A 16,079-nucleotide genomic window follows, 5' to 3' on the forward strand; every position below is an offset into this window, starting at 1 on the left:
ACCAATTTCAATTTGTTTCTTGTGGCTCCACTGAAAGAAGTGATGGGATTTTTCTCATGGGGATATGCCATGTAAGAGATTGAAACCATGGAAATTTTTCCATGTTATGAGGGAGCCCTCTAAATGGGTAGTAGGGAATAGTAGAGATGCTGATGTTGATAAAAGACAGATTTTTGTCATTATTTGCATAGAATCCATCAGACATTTCTTCAGGCCCTGAAAATGAGGGGTGTATTTGAATATCAGAAGTCCTAATGGATTTCTTAATCTTATAGGGAAGAGGAAAGAGCCATGCTCCACATCCCTTACTCCAGCAGTTTGGTTGATTGCTTTCCTTTTCCTCATCTTCTGAGGACTTAAAAAGAGGGCAACATTCTGTTCTACCTTTTGTCTATTAAGTATTATGTGTCTCCTGAATTGTCTGTTTTCCTTACTGTATTCTCAGTAGTGATTAAATGGTCCAAATGGAGGAAGTAAGATAAGTCCTGATGCATTCAAGGTCATGGTTGTCTCAGCATTCATTTAGGTGAAGCAGATTTTCTCCCATTGAATTTATTACAGAGGAAATGCCAAAGGCATCCTGATAGCTGTTTTCTCTGCCCGTGGTGTCTGGAGCCTTTTTTCTGCTGAGCTGAATGAATGAGCTCTGAAAGTTTTGAATTTGTAGATTTGGGGCTGGAGGGGAACGACAAGCAGCTTGGTTGGCTGCTTTTTAAATCGGTAAGGATTCTCTCCCCTTCTGGTGTCAGCAAGAATGTCATCAGCTGCCACTGACTCGCAGGTGGGTCAGTAGAGACACTGTGTGGAAGGTTTTTTAGACCTTGCAGAATGCTTGGGCAGTACAACTTCATCAAGTAACCACGTGTTGATGTCCTTATGTACATACTGCACATGATAAAAGAAAATTTGTAGTGTTTATTTAACTTTAAACACATGGATTTGAAGCAATGGTTCTTACGATTCTGTGATTAGTCTACACTATATAACACTTGAAAGGGTAGCAGGGACCAAAAACCAGAATTTGTGGCTGGATAAAAACAGAAGTGTGATGCATTGAATCATGGGCAAGTGAATAAAACTTCAGTATTTACAGGTACCAGTCACAAAGTTATCCCTGATGATATTTCAATAGCAAATTATTTTCTAAAACACTGAGAGATTTGAGTGGCTTGATACTTTAAATAATTCTAGCTACTTCATAACCACTATTGAGGTAGATAAATATAGACCCAAAGTAGTTTTATTCGTCTAAATAGTTTTGTTTGTGATATACTGAATGAAATTTATTGCCTAAATGTTATCTTTAGTTGGTTATGTTGTAACTAAATCATAGGAGAAAATGCTTTTGCATTTGCTCTTTGGCAGATTAAAGTCTTATTTACAAGAGGTAAATCTTGGTCTGAAGAGTTAGGGATTTGGGTCATGGAGGGAAAAAAAAAAAATTAGTATCTAGTTTGTCTCTGCATGTCTGTTGTGCTGTAGCTACTGGCATTCATGTTAAAATATAAATATTGCTGTCTGTGAAGTTCAGAGAACAGAAGTTATTTTGACCTTTTTGAAGCTTAATAAATATACTGACCTAAAAGCTGAGGTTGTGAGAATGATCTCTGACTGCGAGCTGCAGTACCAGGAACTGCTTTGCACAAATGTGTGTATTTTGAGCCAGTGTTCAGTTTCTAGGGAAGGAGGATTGTCTGTTTGGGAAAACTATTCCTCAAGCCAATCTACGGTATTGTTTGGAAACCCTGACCAAGCAGTTCAAAAGCTTGTCATAGGAAGAAATTGGAACAACTGCTGTGCATTTGTGGAAAGAAATTCTGGAGACTGTGGTAACAAAATTTTGTTGTCTTTTGAAGAAATGCTGTGATTTCAAAATCAGAAGGTAGGCAGGACTGCAGATGGGCCTACTTAGGGAGTAGAAAATAGTTTTATTTCTGCAACAAAACCTTTTACAGAAGTGTACTTGAATATATTGGCAATGATCTGAAGCTCTTGACAAATTATTCTTCAAATTACAAAGAGAAAACAGTGGATAATTGTTAAACAGCAAAATAGAATCTTATTAGTATTATGATAATTAATTCAATCCTCTAAATTCTCTGATTAAAAAGGCACCAGTACTAGAAAAAAATTATCCCTTTTTAAATTTTCTGTTAATGCACATGGCAAAAATGCACAATGCCCTGGAAACATTAATGCTTTCTGACAGAAAGCAAAACATGAAATGAAAATCTAGATTATGGAGGAGAAATCTGGGACTAAATTCTGTGGAGTCATACATTCCTCTGCCTCCGGCCAGTGCAGTAGAATATAATGTTAGGTATTTTTTCAATAACTTCAAGGAATTTTGTGTCCTGTTTTGCTCTGGGCTGTTTGTCTGTCCTACCACCTGTTCTTGCCTGGGACAGATTTTCATTATGTCCTTATAAGGGGACTCTGTGTAGTTTAACGGGGAGTTCTTGTTTATGTATATTTTTTACTAGAATGCAGAATATGTTAAAATAGTAACAGCTTGTCTAGAAATGCCATCTTGGTAGTCAAAGAGCATTTATTAGGTTGGGCCACTTCTCCCATTCTTGTTACAAGACAGCACCATTTTATATTTTATGTATGCAAACCCTGATTGTTCATAAATATGGTCCCTTTTGACATAGTTTTTATACTGATAAAGCGAGGCATTCACAACAAAATGTGATGATAGCCCTCTCACTCAAGTAGAGGACAGTTAGTTACCTTTCAGTCTATAACCTGTTCAACAGTATCAGAAAGAGCACAAATCTGAAAATGTCATGCATCTCTCACAAAAGAACACTTTGTCTTCAGATTGGTACATTTTCCCCAAAAGAAAATAAACATGGTTTTAATAAAATCATTAATATGTCTCTTTAAATATGAGTGCTACAGGCACTCATCAAGTAAATGAATGCATTAATGCTATTGTATTGTATACATTAAAAAAACCCATAAGAATGTTCTATATAATAGCTTCATTCAGTACCTTTTTTTTTCCTTTCTCTCAAGAATTGGGGTTTCATCCAAATTCTAAAGGTTAAGTTGTCAATAGAACTCAAAGGGTGTTTTGTTTCCATTTGTATAACTAGTTTAATGTTTTTTAAGGCCTCCATGTACACCAACAATGGAATCAGTCAGTTACAGGGGAGCTTAGCAGGACATTCTCAAAGTTCTCTTCACAGCAGCAAATTATGCTGAAACTAATTCAGGAAAAGAGCAACTCTCTTCTCTGAAGAAGTTACTTAGCATAGTGTAATAAATATTCAAGTACAGATGTAATGTTCCAGCTTCAAGATCAGAGATGATGATGAACATGCAGCAGGAGAACAAAGTCCATGGTTCAATCAGTTTAATAATTACATTGTGGCTCCTTGTTAAAGCTTCATGTAATTTTCATGAAACATTATCAGTGTCTGAAAAAGCAAGTGCCATGAATTTGATTAACTAAAACCTGTGAGTTGAACTCCCACAGTAACAAGTGGCTGAACTATTGAATTTCTGCACTCTAAAGGAAAGTGATTGAGAAATACTGGATTTTATATTTGTGTGCTTTTAGTGATGTAAGAAACGATATATTCTTATTCTTTCCAACTGTTTAACAGCAGAAATGGAATCAGGAGCATGCACCTCTAAGCTCTTCCACCTGATAGGTATATTCATTTCATGTGTATATAGTGCATGCATGATTTTTGCAAAATATTATTAACATTTTGCCTTTGGATAAGGCAACATTTTGTCCATTCTTTATTAATAGTGAGTAATGTTGGCATATAATTAAATTGCTGAGGCAGCTGTTGTGGCTGAGCCACCGGTTGTTTTGAGGTGTCCATGGGGGTGCCTGGAGTACTTTGCAACAGCTGTGGACTCAGAGTGGCTCCACTAGGTTACTCTGAAGTGCCAGGAAGCGCTTTGGAAGTGCCGGAAGATGAGGCAAAATTTTTCCTTTTCAGAGAGGGAAGTTCTTCATATTAAACACTTAGTACAGCATGTGTCTTTAGATGTCTGATTTTGGTATAAAATGAAAATACTGCTGTAGATTTTTGTTAATCCCATTCTTCCCTCCTCTGTCAGAAATCAGAAGACCAGAAATGACTATGAAATAGGCTGACACTGTCCCAAACCATCTCACAGCTGATGCTGTCCTGGCTGCAGGGCACTGCTGAGAGCAGTGGCCTGGCCCTGTCCTCCTTTCCAAATCTTTTTCTCCATTTTCTTTTGACTGAAGTGGGGCGGCAGGCTCAGGCAGATCAGTCTGTTGATCTAGCTGAAACAATCAGCAAGGTTTGTTTCTGCTAGTTCAACAAGTTGACCACAGTGTCCATCCTTATTGTCTTGACACCACAGGCTGTTGGCAAGAGCAGCTGCCATATGGCACTGCTGTGACCATAGAGCCATGGGCAAGCTGCCTGCTTGTGGGTTGTAATACAATCTACCAGGATTCAATTGGGACCTTAAACTACCTCATGCATTATTTGTAATTTAGAATGCAGAAAAATAGAAGAGACTTTAAACCTGGTTTTATTTGTAACAGCCCAAGTGCCCTTTGGTCTGCCCCAGACATTTGGAAACATCAAGAAACCTCAACATGTCAAGGCACCCATGCTAAATAGCCAGAAATACGCTGTAGCTATCTGTTTTTCCCATCTCAAAGTATTGTCCCATGAAAGCAGCATCTTACCCATTTGTCACATTAACCAATACTCTGCACCAAATGCCCACAGCCCCCAGGCCAGTGCTAGACACTTGGTGTCTGTTCTTAACTAACTAGATGGACACTAGTATTCTAAATTATCCTGTCTGGGTTCTTGTGTAACATCATCACAGGTTTTCTTTAAAAGAACCCATTATTTCTCATAAGTCTTTTTAGAGGAGATGGGACCCTTCTAAAAATAAATGCGCATTCCACTTGTGTGTATGAGAAAGAAGGTAATAGCATTCTTCTTTGTGTAGCTGGAAGAGAACCAGCTGTATCAGCTTTACTGTATATGATGTTCGAAAATGTCAGGCTAATGGAGAATGTCCTGCAGATAGCATTAATTTTTAATGTGGTTGTTACAGGTAATAAAGCTATGAGAGAATGATGTGGTGAATATTGTCCATTGGGTGTGCTATTTTTACCCATTATTTGCTCAAAATGTTTTTGTGAATTATTGTATGTTCACAAGGTAGCTTAAAGAAAGGCCCTAGTCCTTCGTCTTCTGTTCATCTGTTTAGTGCTTGCTGAAAAAAAGGTGGATTTTTGTCTCTATATAATTGCATGAAAGGGTGTCTGTATTTGAAAGTAAGAACTCCGTCCCCAACCTACACTATCTCCCCTCCCCCATGCCTCCCTGTGATTTATAATATGCCACATACTCATAGTGGTAGCTGAAGTCACTGGAAGCTGTGTTTTGAACACAAAAGCAATACGTATTTTGTAGATTCAGGTGTTTCAAAGTACTCCCTGAAAACACTGGATACTGATAAATATGTTGTACCCCTGATCTGTAGAATGGGGATAGCCTTGAAAACCAAATGGAGATGTCTGAAGTTGCCCTGTGATGATTTTCTCATTATCTTTTAAAGGTAGTTTATTACACTTGCCACTAGAACAGAGTTTGAAAATTTTGCAGTAGGTATGGTATGAAGCTGCATGTTAGTTAAAAAAAATACTTCATAGCAGATCAGAAATAGAGCCTTTGAGTAGTGAAATGCACTTAGTGAGTAAGATGGGTACTCTGGAAAAAGCGTGTGATTAGATAATTAACTGTGATGTCACAATGCATGACCACAAGGGAATGAAGAGAAGCTAGCACTCAGTTAGCTGTGTTCATTGTGTTAAACTTTCCTTTTATTCCTTTTTTTTTGGGTAATGTGAATATAAGCTAAAAAAAAAGTCTTGAGACAACTGCCAGCCTAATGACATTAGTGCTTTGTCTGCACAGTCTGGCATGTAAACTGTTGATGCCAATCAAGAATTTTCTCCAAACATTTTCTATGTGGGTTCATGCCAGCGTGAAGCTCATTGTCTTTAGCAGGATGTGATTCAGATCATAATTTAACTCAGTCCCATTTCCACTTAAGTTTGAATTTAACAGAGCTGTAAACAAGTGACAAGCTATAAAAATTGGGCTGTCCTACTGAAATGGCAGGATTTTCAAGCACTTGTAAGAGAAGTGACTGTCTCTTACGTGTTTGAAGGTAGATCCTACATCATGGGGACTGCTGCAGTCTACTTAATGAATTACAGTTATCAAATGCACGACATTAGGACATGGTGCTGTGCTTCTGTAAGGTCTTTCCATGTTGTGATGAGAGCATAACTTGGCTCTTGAAATTTTCCAGTCTATGGTGAGAGAAGGGGAAAAGCAGCATGGCAAAAGAAGACATCCGACTACATCTAAGGACAAAACACCATATTCTCATGCAGTTGTTGGACCACATCCTGCCTTTCTTTTATGCGTATAATAGCCATGGAGGAGACAGAATATCTGCAAAGAAATATTTTGCTAATAATCAAGAGGAGTGCTTAATGAAGGATTCCTAGCAAGAAGCATTCACAAATTCTCTTTCAATATCCAGGAGAACACATAGCGTATGTACAGTTTTTTTTATTAGAGGTAATCTGTTTCTCACCTACTGTTTTTTAGTGAACAATAAATTCCTCCTGCTTTAGGATTAGAAGGATGACAGTAACAGAAGTGCACCCCCAGGTCTTCCGAGCCGGCAGGTGCTGGCGCAAGGTGACCTTGGTGGGAAGGAACCGGCGTAGTACTGAGGGTGACAGGCTGTGTACGGTCTGGCAACAGTTGCTAGTTGTTGTGGCACCCCCCAGCCAGTCCTCCCACCAGTTCCAACAGCTGCCATAAGCTGTTGTGAAGTACTGCGTAATTATAGCATTTTCTTGATCCTCTTGATCCCCTTCTGAGATTCCTGGCCCTACCCGTGGCCAAACTCACCACCTTAAGGCAAGGCACTCATGGAGGTATGACAGTGGCACCACTGCTGCTGCCATCCCTAGGGAGGAGGTGGTGGTTCTGTAGCGAGCAGTGGGTTTGGAGGTCTCTAAATGTCCCAATAAATGTAACTACTGCTGGTAAGCATTTAAAAATACTGATTTGTGTGTTAATTTTTTTGCCTAAACCAGCATTTTTATTTTTCTGTACAAGTGGGTCTCATCTTTCTCCTGCTAAAGTTTCCTAGGAACACTAGGCCTGGAAGTAATTTTGAAGTGTGTGAGGGAAGTGAGATCAGAGGTCTTCATAAGAAAAAAAGGTTATTTTTATATGGATGGTAATTTTTTTCCTAATTGTTACACAGAACTAAGTACTTGTGCACTTTTTTTTGCTTACCTTAAAGGTGTAAAATCATACTTCTAAAAGTCACTTCATGAGATTTTTTTCCCATAGGTGAATTGGAACCTTGTGACTTACTATTATTTTTAAATAAATGAAGTCTGTACTAAGTAGATTTCATTTCTTTAGTTTGTAGCAATGGTTTTTGAATTTCCTGTTTAATGACAAAGAATATCGGGTTTGTGGTCTTTCCTTTTGCGCTTATTTACTTGTACTGTGTAAAAGATCCCTGATAGTTAACAAACTGTAGTGGGTTGATCTTGACCAGATGCCAGGCACCCACCAAAGCTGCTCTCACTCCTCTCTGCAGCTGGGCAGGGGAGAGAAAATAGGACAAAGGGTTCATGGGTTGAGATAAGGACCAGAGAGATCACTCATCAAGTACCGTCACGGGCAAAACAGGATCTAATTAGAGATATGAATTGAATTTATTACCAACAAAGTTTGAGTGGGATAATGAGAAGTAAAATAAACCCTTAAAAACACCTTTTCCCCACCCCTCCCTCCTTCCAGCTCTACCTCCTACCCTAGCGGCACAGAGAGACAGGGAATGGGGATTATGGTCAGTTCATCCCCCAAGGCTTCTCCCACTGCTCAGGGACAAGAGTTGTTACCCTGCTGCACTGTGGGGTTCCTCCCATGAGAGACAGTTCTTCAAGAGCTTCTCCAATGTGAGTCCATCTCACAAGCAACAATTCTTTGCAAACTGCTGCCATGTGAGTCCATCCCACAGGCAGCAGTCCTCAAACTGCTGCAGCGTGGATCACTCTTCCACAGGGTGCAGACCTTTAATGACAGGCTGCTCCAGCATGGGCTTCCCTCTCCATGGGCCTCCCACAGGATCACAGCCTCTGCTCAAGCATCCACCTGCTCCGGCATGCGTCCCCTCCACAGGCTCCAGGTGGATCTCTGCATCTCCATGGACCTCCATAGGGAGGCTTCACCATGGTCTTCACTACAGGCCTGCAGAGGAATCTCAGTTCCAGTGCCCGGAGCACGTCCTGTCCCTCCTCCCCTGACCTTGGTGTCTGCACAGTTGTTCTTCTCGCCCCATTCTTCTCTGGCCACAATTTAAACTGCCCCATAACTTTTTTCTTTCTTCTTAATTCTGTTACCGCAGAGGTGTTATCACCATTTCTAACGGGCGCAGCCTTGGCCAGCAGCACATCCGTCTTTGGAGCCACCAGGGATTGGCTCTGCCAGATGTGGAGGAAGCCACCCCTGTAGCCCCCCTGCTACCAAAACCAGGCCACACAAACCCAATACAAGGACCTTGAGAGACCTTCCCTGGATTTTCTTTTTTAGCCCAGTTTGATAGTGCTGTGTTGTATATACACACAAATTCCATTAATTTCTGTGAGAATTGGATGTGTGCACCTAGGGTAATTGTTTCTAAAGATAGAAATAATTCCCATTCATATTTTATGTTTTCCTCACCTGTGACTGTAAGACCCCAAGATCACATAAAAAAGAATACTAGAGCTAAGGTTTTTAAGAAGTAGATGATACTAGACTTTTACTGATGCTCAAAATTCTGTGAGCCTGTACACAGTTCCCCTTTTGTTCCTGCATCCTGCATGGTGTTGGTTACTGGAATAGTGTGGGGCTTGGCTCTGGCTTTAGTTTTACCAGAAATTGCACTGTAGTACCCTGAGCAAGCTCAGACAATAGACTCAAATGTTGTGGCCCTGAGGTAATTTTCTTATATTTAAAAAACTTCCCATCTGTATAAACGCCTATCTGCCACATCACACAGTGTCAGAGCACTGTGAATGGCCTCTGACTTCCAATGCACTTCCTTTCTGTGCTGTTTTTGTTTACAGGGAGCAGAGGGACAGAGAGAAGGTTGGGCAATGCTTTGGCTCTGCTCCAGGAGATGTAAACAGATTTCCCAATGTTTGGCTTTGGTGGTGTAGCCAGAAGCGGACGGCTGGAGGTGCTCCAAGGCAGTGTGAGTGTGGCTCCCTTGGAGGGGCTCATGAGTCAGAGCGTGAGGGCTGTGGGTGCTGGTGAGTCACCAGCTTCCCACTCAGCAGCAGCTTCACTTTGATGTGGCTCAGTTGCAAAATCCACATTCAGTCCCTATGTTTAAGCCATGATAAAGGACCCCAAAAGAGCTTGACACTGTTAGTCAAACTCCATGTTTGTGTTATTTCAGGTGGTAGTGCAGATAGCACAGAATAATCAGTTTATCCTTCTCAGTTCCCCTAAAACCATTTTAGATGAGTACCTCTGAATTTCCTAATACCAGAAAAAAAAAGGTCTGAAAATAGAACCCACTGAGATACATTTGTTGTTGGAGTGAGTACAAGCAGAAAGAGAATTGGTGTCCTTCTTGCTGCTGCTTGCTGATTTAAACTCACTGAGATGTCTTGGCATGGCTGCAGTGGACGTCAGGAATGAGAGCCTTGCAGTTACAAAATGCGGGAGAAAGCAGCAGCACAAATTCAGAGGAACATTGACATTTCAAAGTGGGAGGCAGACACCCAAGCAGGACTCATTTAACAAAAGCCTAAGGTACAACAGGTGGAACAGAATCCCAAAGTCCTAGAAAAATACTCAGCTGTTTGGGTCTGAGCTTTGGTTTAGTTTTTCTTTAATGAGGGTCCACCGTTGGCATACAATTTGCCACTTGCTGAATTGGAGCGCTGCAGGACTTTATGGGTGGGAATGCCATGATCTGAGCAGGTTGGAGAAGCAGTTATGGTAGCATATTCTCTGTCCTCTTTGTTGGATTCTTGTGTATCTCATTTGAGTTGTAAATATTTAATTTTCCCAGATTTTACTGGAACATGTAAAGTTCTTGTTTGCCTATGGAGTCCCCCATCAGTCTCACCTGTGGTGGAGAAACAGGAGCTAAAATTGACATCTCTGCTTTCCTGTTTTGCGTGTTTATGAATGAAGACCTTGTTGAGAAATGGCCTGCTCTGATACTAGGATTTATAATAATAAGAGATGCAAAAATTGCTTATGAAAAACTTGAAAGTGAGAATTTTAGTATGGGTTTTGGGGCTGCTTTGTCGTATGTTTGAATATGCCTCAAATAAGAATCTTACAAAAGCAAGTCATAAAAGTTCCTTACTTACCTACATAGTTCTATTTCAATATTATAGATGAGGCAAGATATTGTTAAAGTTTGAGGCTCTTTGACTTCATGCACTGTATGCAAGGATTCTCATACTTGAAATGTAAGAGTAAAGAGACGAAAAGCTAAAATGTAATAAAGATTTACAATGAGGGGAGAATAAAGTGTTTTAATTCTAGGCAGAAGCAATGGTGAGTGATTTCATTGTGAATAGTAAACAAATATTCTAGAAGCTGTGAAGAAAGGAAGTGACTTAGCAGTTTGAGGCTGAGTAACATTCATGTGAAAGTGTGATTTTCAGTTTGAGAATTGTACATTAAATGCAAAATATTAGGAAAAGAAAATGGCTACAGACTACATAAAGACATCACATTTTTCTACTCTAAAAAATGGTCTAGGTTCTTTTCCTTTTTCTCTTCTTGTAATTTACACTATTTTTGGTAATACCTGAGATGTATATCACAATGTAGATTGAAACTTGGTTGTGAAATAGGTGATGAGCTGGGTGTAGAGGGTGACAGCAGTGGTGGCCATGCCACTAGTGTCAGCAAAAGCAATGACAAGTTCAAGGTGGAGCTCAGTAAAGATTTTAGATGGTTCTTTTATGAGAGTTGGATCGAAATGGTTTTCCAGACACAGAATCTTAAAATTTTTATGCTTCTTGATGTATTTTTCTTAAAGACTTACCTCTTTGTGCCAAAACACTAGTAGAGGAGAACCCACTCAAGTACAGACAGGAACCTGGTTAGTTGATTGGGCTTGGAGCCAGGCAATCCCTTGATAGACACCAGACTATTGATTGCTTTAACATAGTTCCTTTTTCATTTCTTGTTTCAAATAGAAGTACCTGTTCATCCCTAAAATGCTTGTCCTATTAAGTTTCTGACAAAACAGATGCATTTCAGTGTAAACTTTCAGTTGCAACAAAACCACAGCTCTTTCACCACTGAATCCTGTGGCCAAAAATATTTTAGTGATCATTGTTTATCTCACTGTAAAATTTATGTGGCTTTATGCACAACTCCACTGTTTTCAGGGTAATACATGTACATGAGAGTTTGCATACTGAAATGGTAGGTATGTTGTTAACTACGTTGCAGTAAAAACTCTTAATGCCTTTACAGAGAACTTGGTGATTACGTGTGAGTCATGAGGCTGTAATCTGCCTGGTTTGGTAGTGGGAATATATGCTGTTATTCTTGGGGACATACAGAAAGACTAGTTTTTATGGTGTGGAAAGCAACAGAGCAGCTGGGTTTGGCAAGACAAACACTTGTGTTTTCAACACTCAGGAAAATGACTATTGCTGTGTAAGGAATGGCCATAATTGAGTATGTAGAAAAAGACTGATAGGACAAGAGTAAACAACTTTCAGACAACTAATCTGAAGATGAGTGTGTATTACAGGTTTTTAATTTGACAGTAGTATTTAACAATTGTTCAAGTAAAAGTAATTCAACAGTAGAGCAAAAGAAGTTAGAACAGCAGGGGCAGAAGATCAGAAAAGTAAACAACCAGATGATAGATGATTTCACGTGGGTGAGGGTGAGATGACACGGACAGACATGTGGAATAAGAAAAATAAATAGGACTTTCATTACATTATTTTAACTGTTTATATAATATACCAGGTATTTTGTGTTGAGCTCGTATCTTTTCTTTCTTAGTCACATAGAAAAAATTACAACATGGCAAGATCCTCGAAAACCTATGAACCAGCCGCTGAAACATGTTAGCCACCATCCTCCAGCTGCATCCACACCGGTGCCGCAGAGGTCCATGGCAGCGTCTCAGCCAAATCTCAGTGAGTACTGGATGGCATCTCTCTGGTGAAAACACAAAAGAGATCAGAGAGACACCTTCTGATTTGTTTGTCTTAGTAATTTTTGGTTCAAGAAGGTAGCTCTGATTCTGCTATCAGACCTTAACAGTATGTTCTCCCCTTCGTTTACTTAGTTTTCTGTGGATGTGGCAGCAAGTGAATTTGTACAGTTTGAGGTGAAGTTCTAACATCTCATGTTCTATTTTAGAGCCTCCATGGCTTTTGATGTAGTGTTAGACATAGAAAAATTAATTCTGTCTGTGCTTTTCTGTTTGAAAGTGGTATAAAACCCCACAAGTCCCCCATGTCATGTCCAAGCTGTTGGATAACCTGTCCACAGTTAGCCCTGTGTTTCTTCAGGTCAGAAGGTGTAGCTGGTTTGCTTGTTAGTTTATTTATGGTGATAGGGCTTTTGCATAGTGAGGTTCTGCACTGGGAGCAGCTTGTAAAATATTAAAAAGCCTGCTTTGCAGTATGAATTACCTAAAAATTTCTTATAATTGGTGTGGTTCCCTTGCTGTTCCTGTTTAGCACTTCAAGTGTAAATTTAATTGTCAATTTACATCAATCTGATATTGCCAGATTTAAGCCTTAGTGAAAATAAAGCCATGAAAACTCTGAAAATTTTAAAGAAAATTTGTGAATGGAAGAAAACATTTTCATGTGTAATTGAGAATTATAAATAATCCCTAATACTTCACTCCTGGAGCTTTAAATTTTCTACCACTCAAGAAGATGAGAACAGGTAAGCTTACAGCCTCAAGATCACAAAACTATGTCAAAAAGGCAGACTTAAAAACACATAGCAGATTCTTGTTCTGGTTAATTTTTGGTAAGTTGATCTCGTGATTTCTTGATTATTCACTTGCATGGTGGTTTATGAGTGCTGTCTCTTCACATGCCAAGAAAATGCTGAACATTTGTCTGCTAATGGTCACCAGTAGAAGTAGTGCAATATTTACTTTTGTCTTAAATTTGTAAGAAACACCTAGGCTGACCTCTGAGGTAATTAACTTCAGTTCTTTTCTCTACCTTTCTCTTAACAACTGCCTTGCTTGCATATATGCAGTAAGAGTGTTGGTTATGTTACGTGACTTAGTGGGAAGTAGCAAATCATAATGTGAGAGTGGATGTCTGCAAAAGAAACCTTTTGAATAAAATCTGGAAGGTTGGACTATCTGCAGTGTCATAGCATGTGGTAAAACTAGCAGTTGCTCTGCTGTGGCTTCAAACCACAGCTGTGTGTGGGTCAGTCTGTTTATAACAGTGCTGGAATGGCCAAGAGGTAAGAATAGGACAGCAGGGTTTTTGTTCATACCAACTCCTCCACTTATGTTAACATCTGTTACATTGTCCCTAATTAAAAAATAGCCATGCCATAAATCACGACAGTGTACAGAGCACTTTTCCCCTCAATTTGTTAGTGGAAGTGAATGAAAGCCAAATCCTGGATGGAAACTAATGTACACTGAGTTTTAGAGGAGGGTCTTTCTTGAGATTCAAAGGATTAGAAATAAAAGTCTGTATCTAATGAAGAGTCTGTTCTTGAAGGTACTTCAGGTGCCCAGTAAGTGTATTTCCACAGACTTCAAAATCCGTCCCATTAAATACAGTCTGTATTTCATTCAGTAGTCATTGTATATATATACATATATATGAGGTTCTACTTTTTGGTAGGTATTTATGCAGTTCTTGGTGTAGTGGTTCAGACGTGTGATTGAATTTCCCACTAGAAGCAGTATATAAAAATCTACACTGTGTCTGTGTTTATTTAATCCAGAAAACATTCCATCAATATGTCTTGGTGAGCTTTTTCGCTTTTTAGTGGCTTTCAAAGACACACTAAGTGTAACACTATTCTATTAAAAATTATAACTTACAAGATTTAATTAGAAACTGTGTGTATATGCATGTATATATACACATAGAGAAATTACACAGAAAGATTGCTGTAATCTGAACAGAACACTGCAGCCTCTGAATACTTCACGTGGCAGTGTAAAATACATCTGACTGTCGTTTCCAGTACTAAAGTAGAATGGTTTTTTTTAAGTTGCCGTAGCCAAAAGGAAGGGCCTTTCTGCTCCTCTGTTCTGCCAGCAGTGTAACTGCTAACACCCGCATTCCTGGGTCTGCTGCAGTGAGCAGTGCTGGCCTGGCAGTCAGACCTCGAAGCCAGAAGTGATTGTGTCAACATCTCACAGACATCAGAGGAGAAGCGGGAACTAGATACCCAGCGATACCACTCTTCTGGCCCTAATTTTGTGACTTTGCAGCATCCGTCTTTTGCCTTAGCATATTCTAGTTTTTTGTACTGTAGGAATTAAAAGAAGTTTTTCTTTTGAAGATGTGCCACTTGAAAGAAAAGGATGTAAGTATTTCAGGTCTGCACACTGATCTGCACTTCCAGTTGCTAACACATGTTTTCCTTGTTGTACTTCTTACGAAGAGGAGGAAAATATGGTTTGTTTTATATGGCTTGTTTCTTTGGTTTATAAACTTCTTTCAGCAATATTTGCTGGGAATTGTACTAAGGCACTTACAAACGTTTTATCAAAGCACAGAGTGTGACTAAGTGATACCAAATCATAGTATGCCTGTGCTGGAGGCATGCAAAAGCATATAGTAAAAGTTGGTTGAAGTTAGTAGTCATACTTTAAAAAACCTGCTGTATTTTTCTACCTTTTCTGTTACTATGGTTTTATGTTGCCTATTTATGAGCTATAAGTGAACACTTCATTAGTATTAGTTTTCACACTTACATTTAAAGCACTGCCTTTTAAATGTTATAGAACAAAGGCATCGGAAGGTGTTTTTTCCTTTGATGCATCTTGTTAAATTTACAGAAAAGTAGTATATACTAGGCAAGCTTCTGTGCTCATTTACACACCACCATTAAATTCAGTGACATTTCATGAATGAAAAGGGAAATTTGTCACATAGATTGAAAGCATAGTCTTGCAGGTTAGCATATATTCAGACTTGTTCACTATGTTTTTTCTTAACATTTTACCATCATTATTCTTCTAAGATGATTTGTAGATGTATACTAACGAAAGGGCAGCATTAATAGGAATGTTTTCGTTGTATGTTTTGTTGTTGGAAGCAAAAGGAAAAATTATCAGCCTCAGACTGAAGACAAGCAGAAACAGTGTATTTCTTGTGTCTTTGTAAGGACTTGAAAAACTTCATTTGCTGTGATGCTGATCCTGCACAGGTCCTAATTTTCTGCCCGTTCTAAGACAGAGTCTTTTCCAGCTGATGGATAAGGTATTAACTATCTCTTGCCAATCAATTAATGCAGTAGAATGAAGGGCCATATGTGAAAGAAGGAGTTACTCCAAATCCTTGTTTTAGTTGTCAGGCCTGGGTCCCTGAACAAGGAGACCAATCTGCAGGGACCCCCTGTGCCTGAGAGGAAGGAGAGAGCAGTTGCAGTGCACCAAGCTAAGGGTCACACTGCTGCCTGATCAAAGACCTCCTGCAGGGGTGCCTGAATCTGAGCTACACACGCCTTTCTGCCTTCATGGCATTCCCTGGTGTAAAAAGATTGTGGAGGATGATTTTGAGCTATGTGTAGCAAGATGTAGAGGAAAAATTAGATCCTTACAGGAATTTCTTTCGCAACTTTTTTTTAATTAAATGCTACTTGTTTTGTAGTCTTTCTCTATTCTACGTTATGCAACACTCAAAACCATTGTTATTTCCATCCTTCTCCCTTCAAACTGTTTTAAAGAGATTTCTTTTGTGACTGTACTCTTCATCCAGTGGGTAAGCACAATCTGGTCTTCATTTAAATATTTTCCAAATTTAACAGTTTGCAACT

The 16,079-nt window shown here is 39.3% G+C and overlaps 1 protein-coding gene across 1 annotated transcript in view; it reads left to right on the forward strand.

Moving 5' to 3' along the window:
* WWTR1 (WW domain containing transcription regulator 1) overlaps positions 1 to 16,079 on the forward strand; it is a 51,449-nt gene that overhangs the window by 14,932 nt on the left and 20,438 nt on the right. Inside the window, exon 2 of the mRNA XM_069025007.1 lies at positions 12,099 to 12,235. Coding sequence (XP_068881108.1) covers positions 12,099 to 12,235 — 137 coding nt within the window. The remainder of the gene's footprint in view (positions 1 to 12,098; positions 12,236 to 16,079) is intronic.

Source organism: Aphelocoma coerulescens, chromosome 9 (assembly GCF_041296385.1).
Source record: "Aphelocoma coerulescens isolate FSJ_1873_10779 chromosome 9, UR_Acoe_1.0, whole genome shotgun sequence".
Lineage (NCBI taxonomy): Eukaryota > Metazoa > Chordata > Aves > Passeriformes > Corvidae > Aphelocoma > Aphelocoma coerulescens.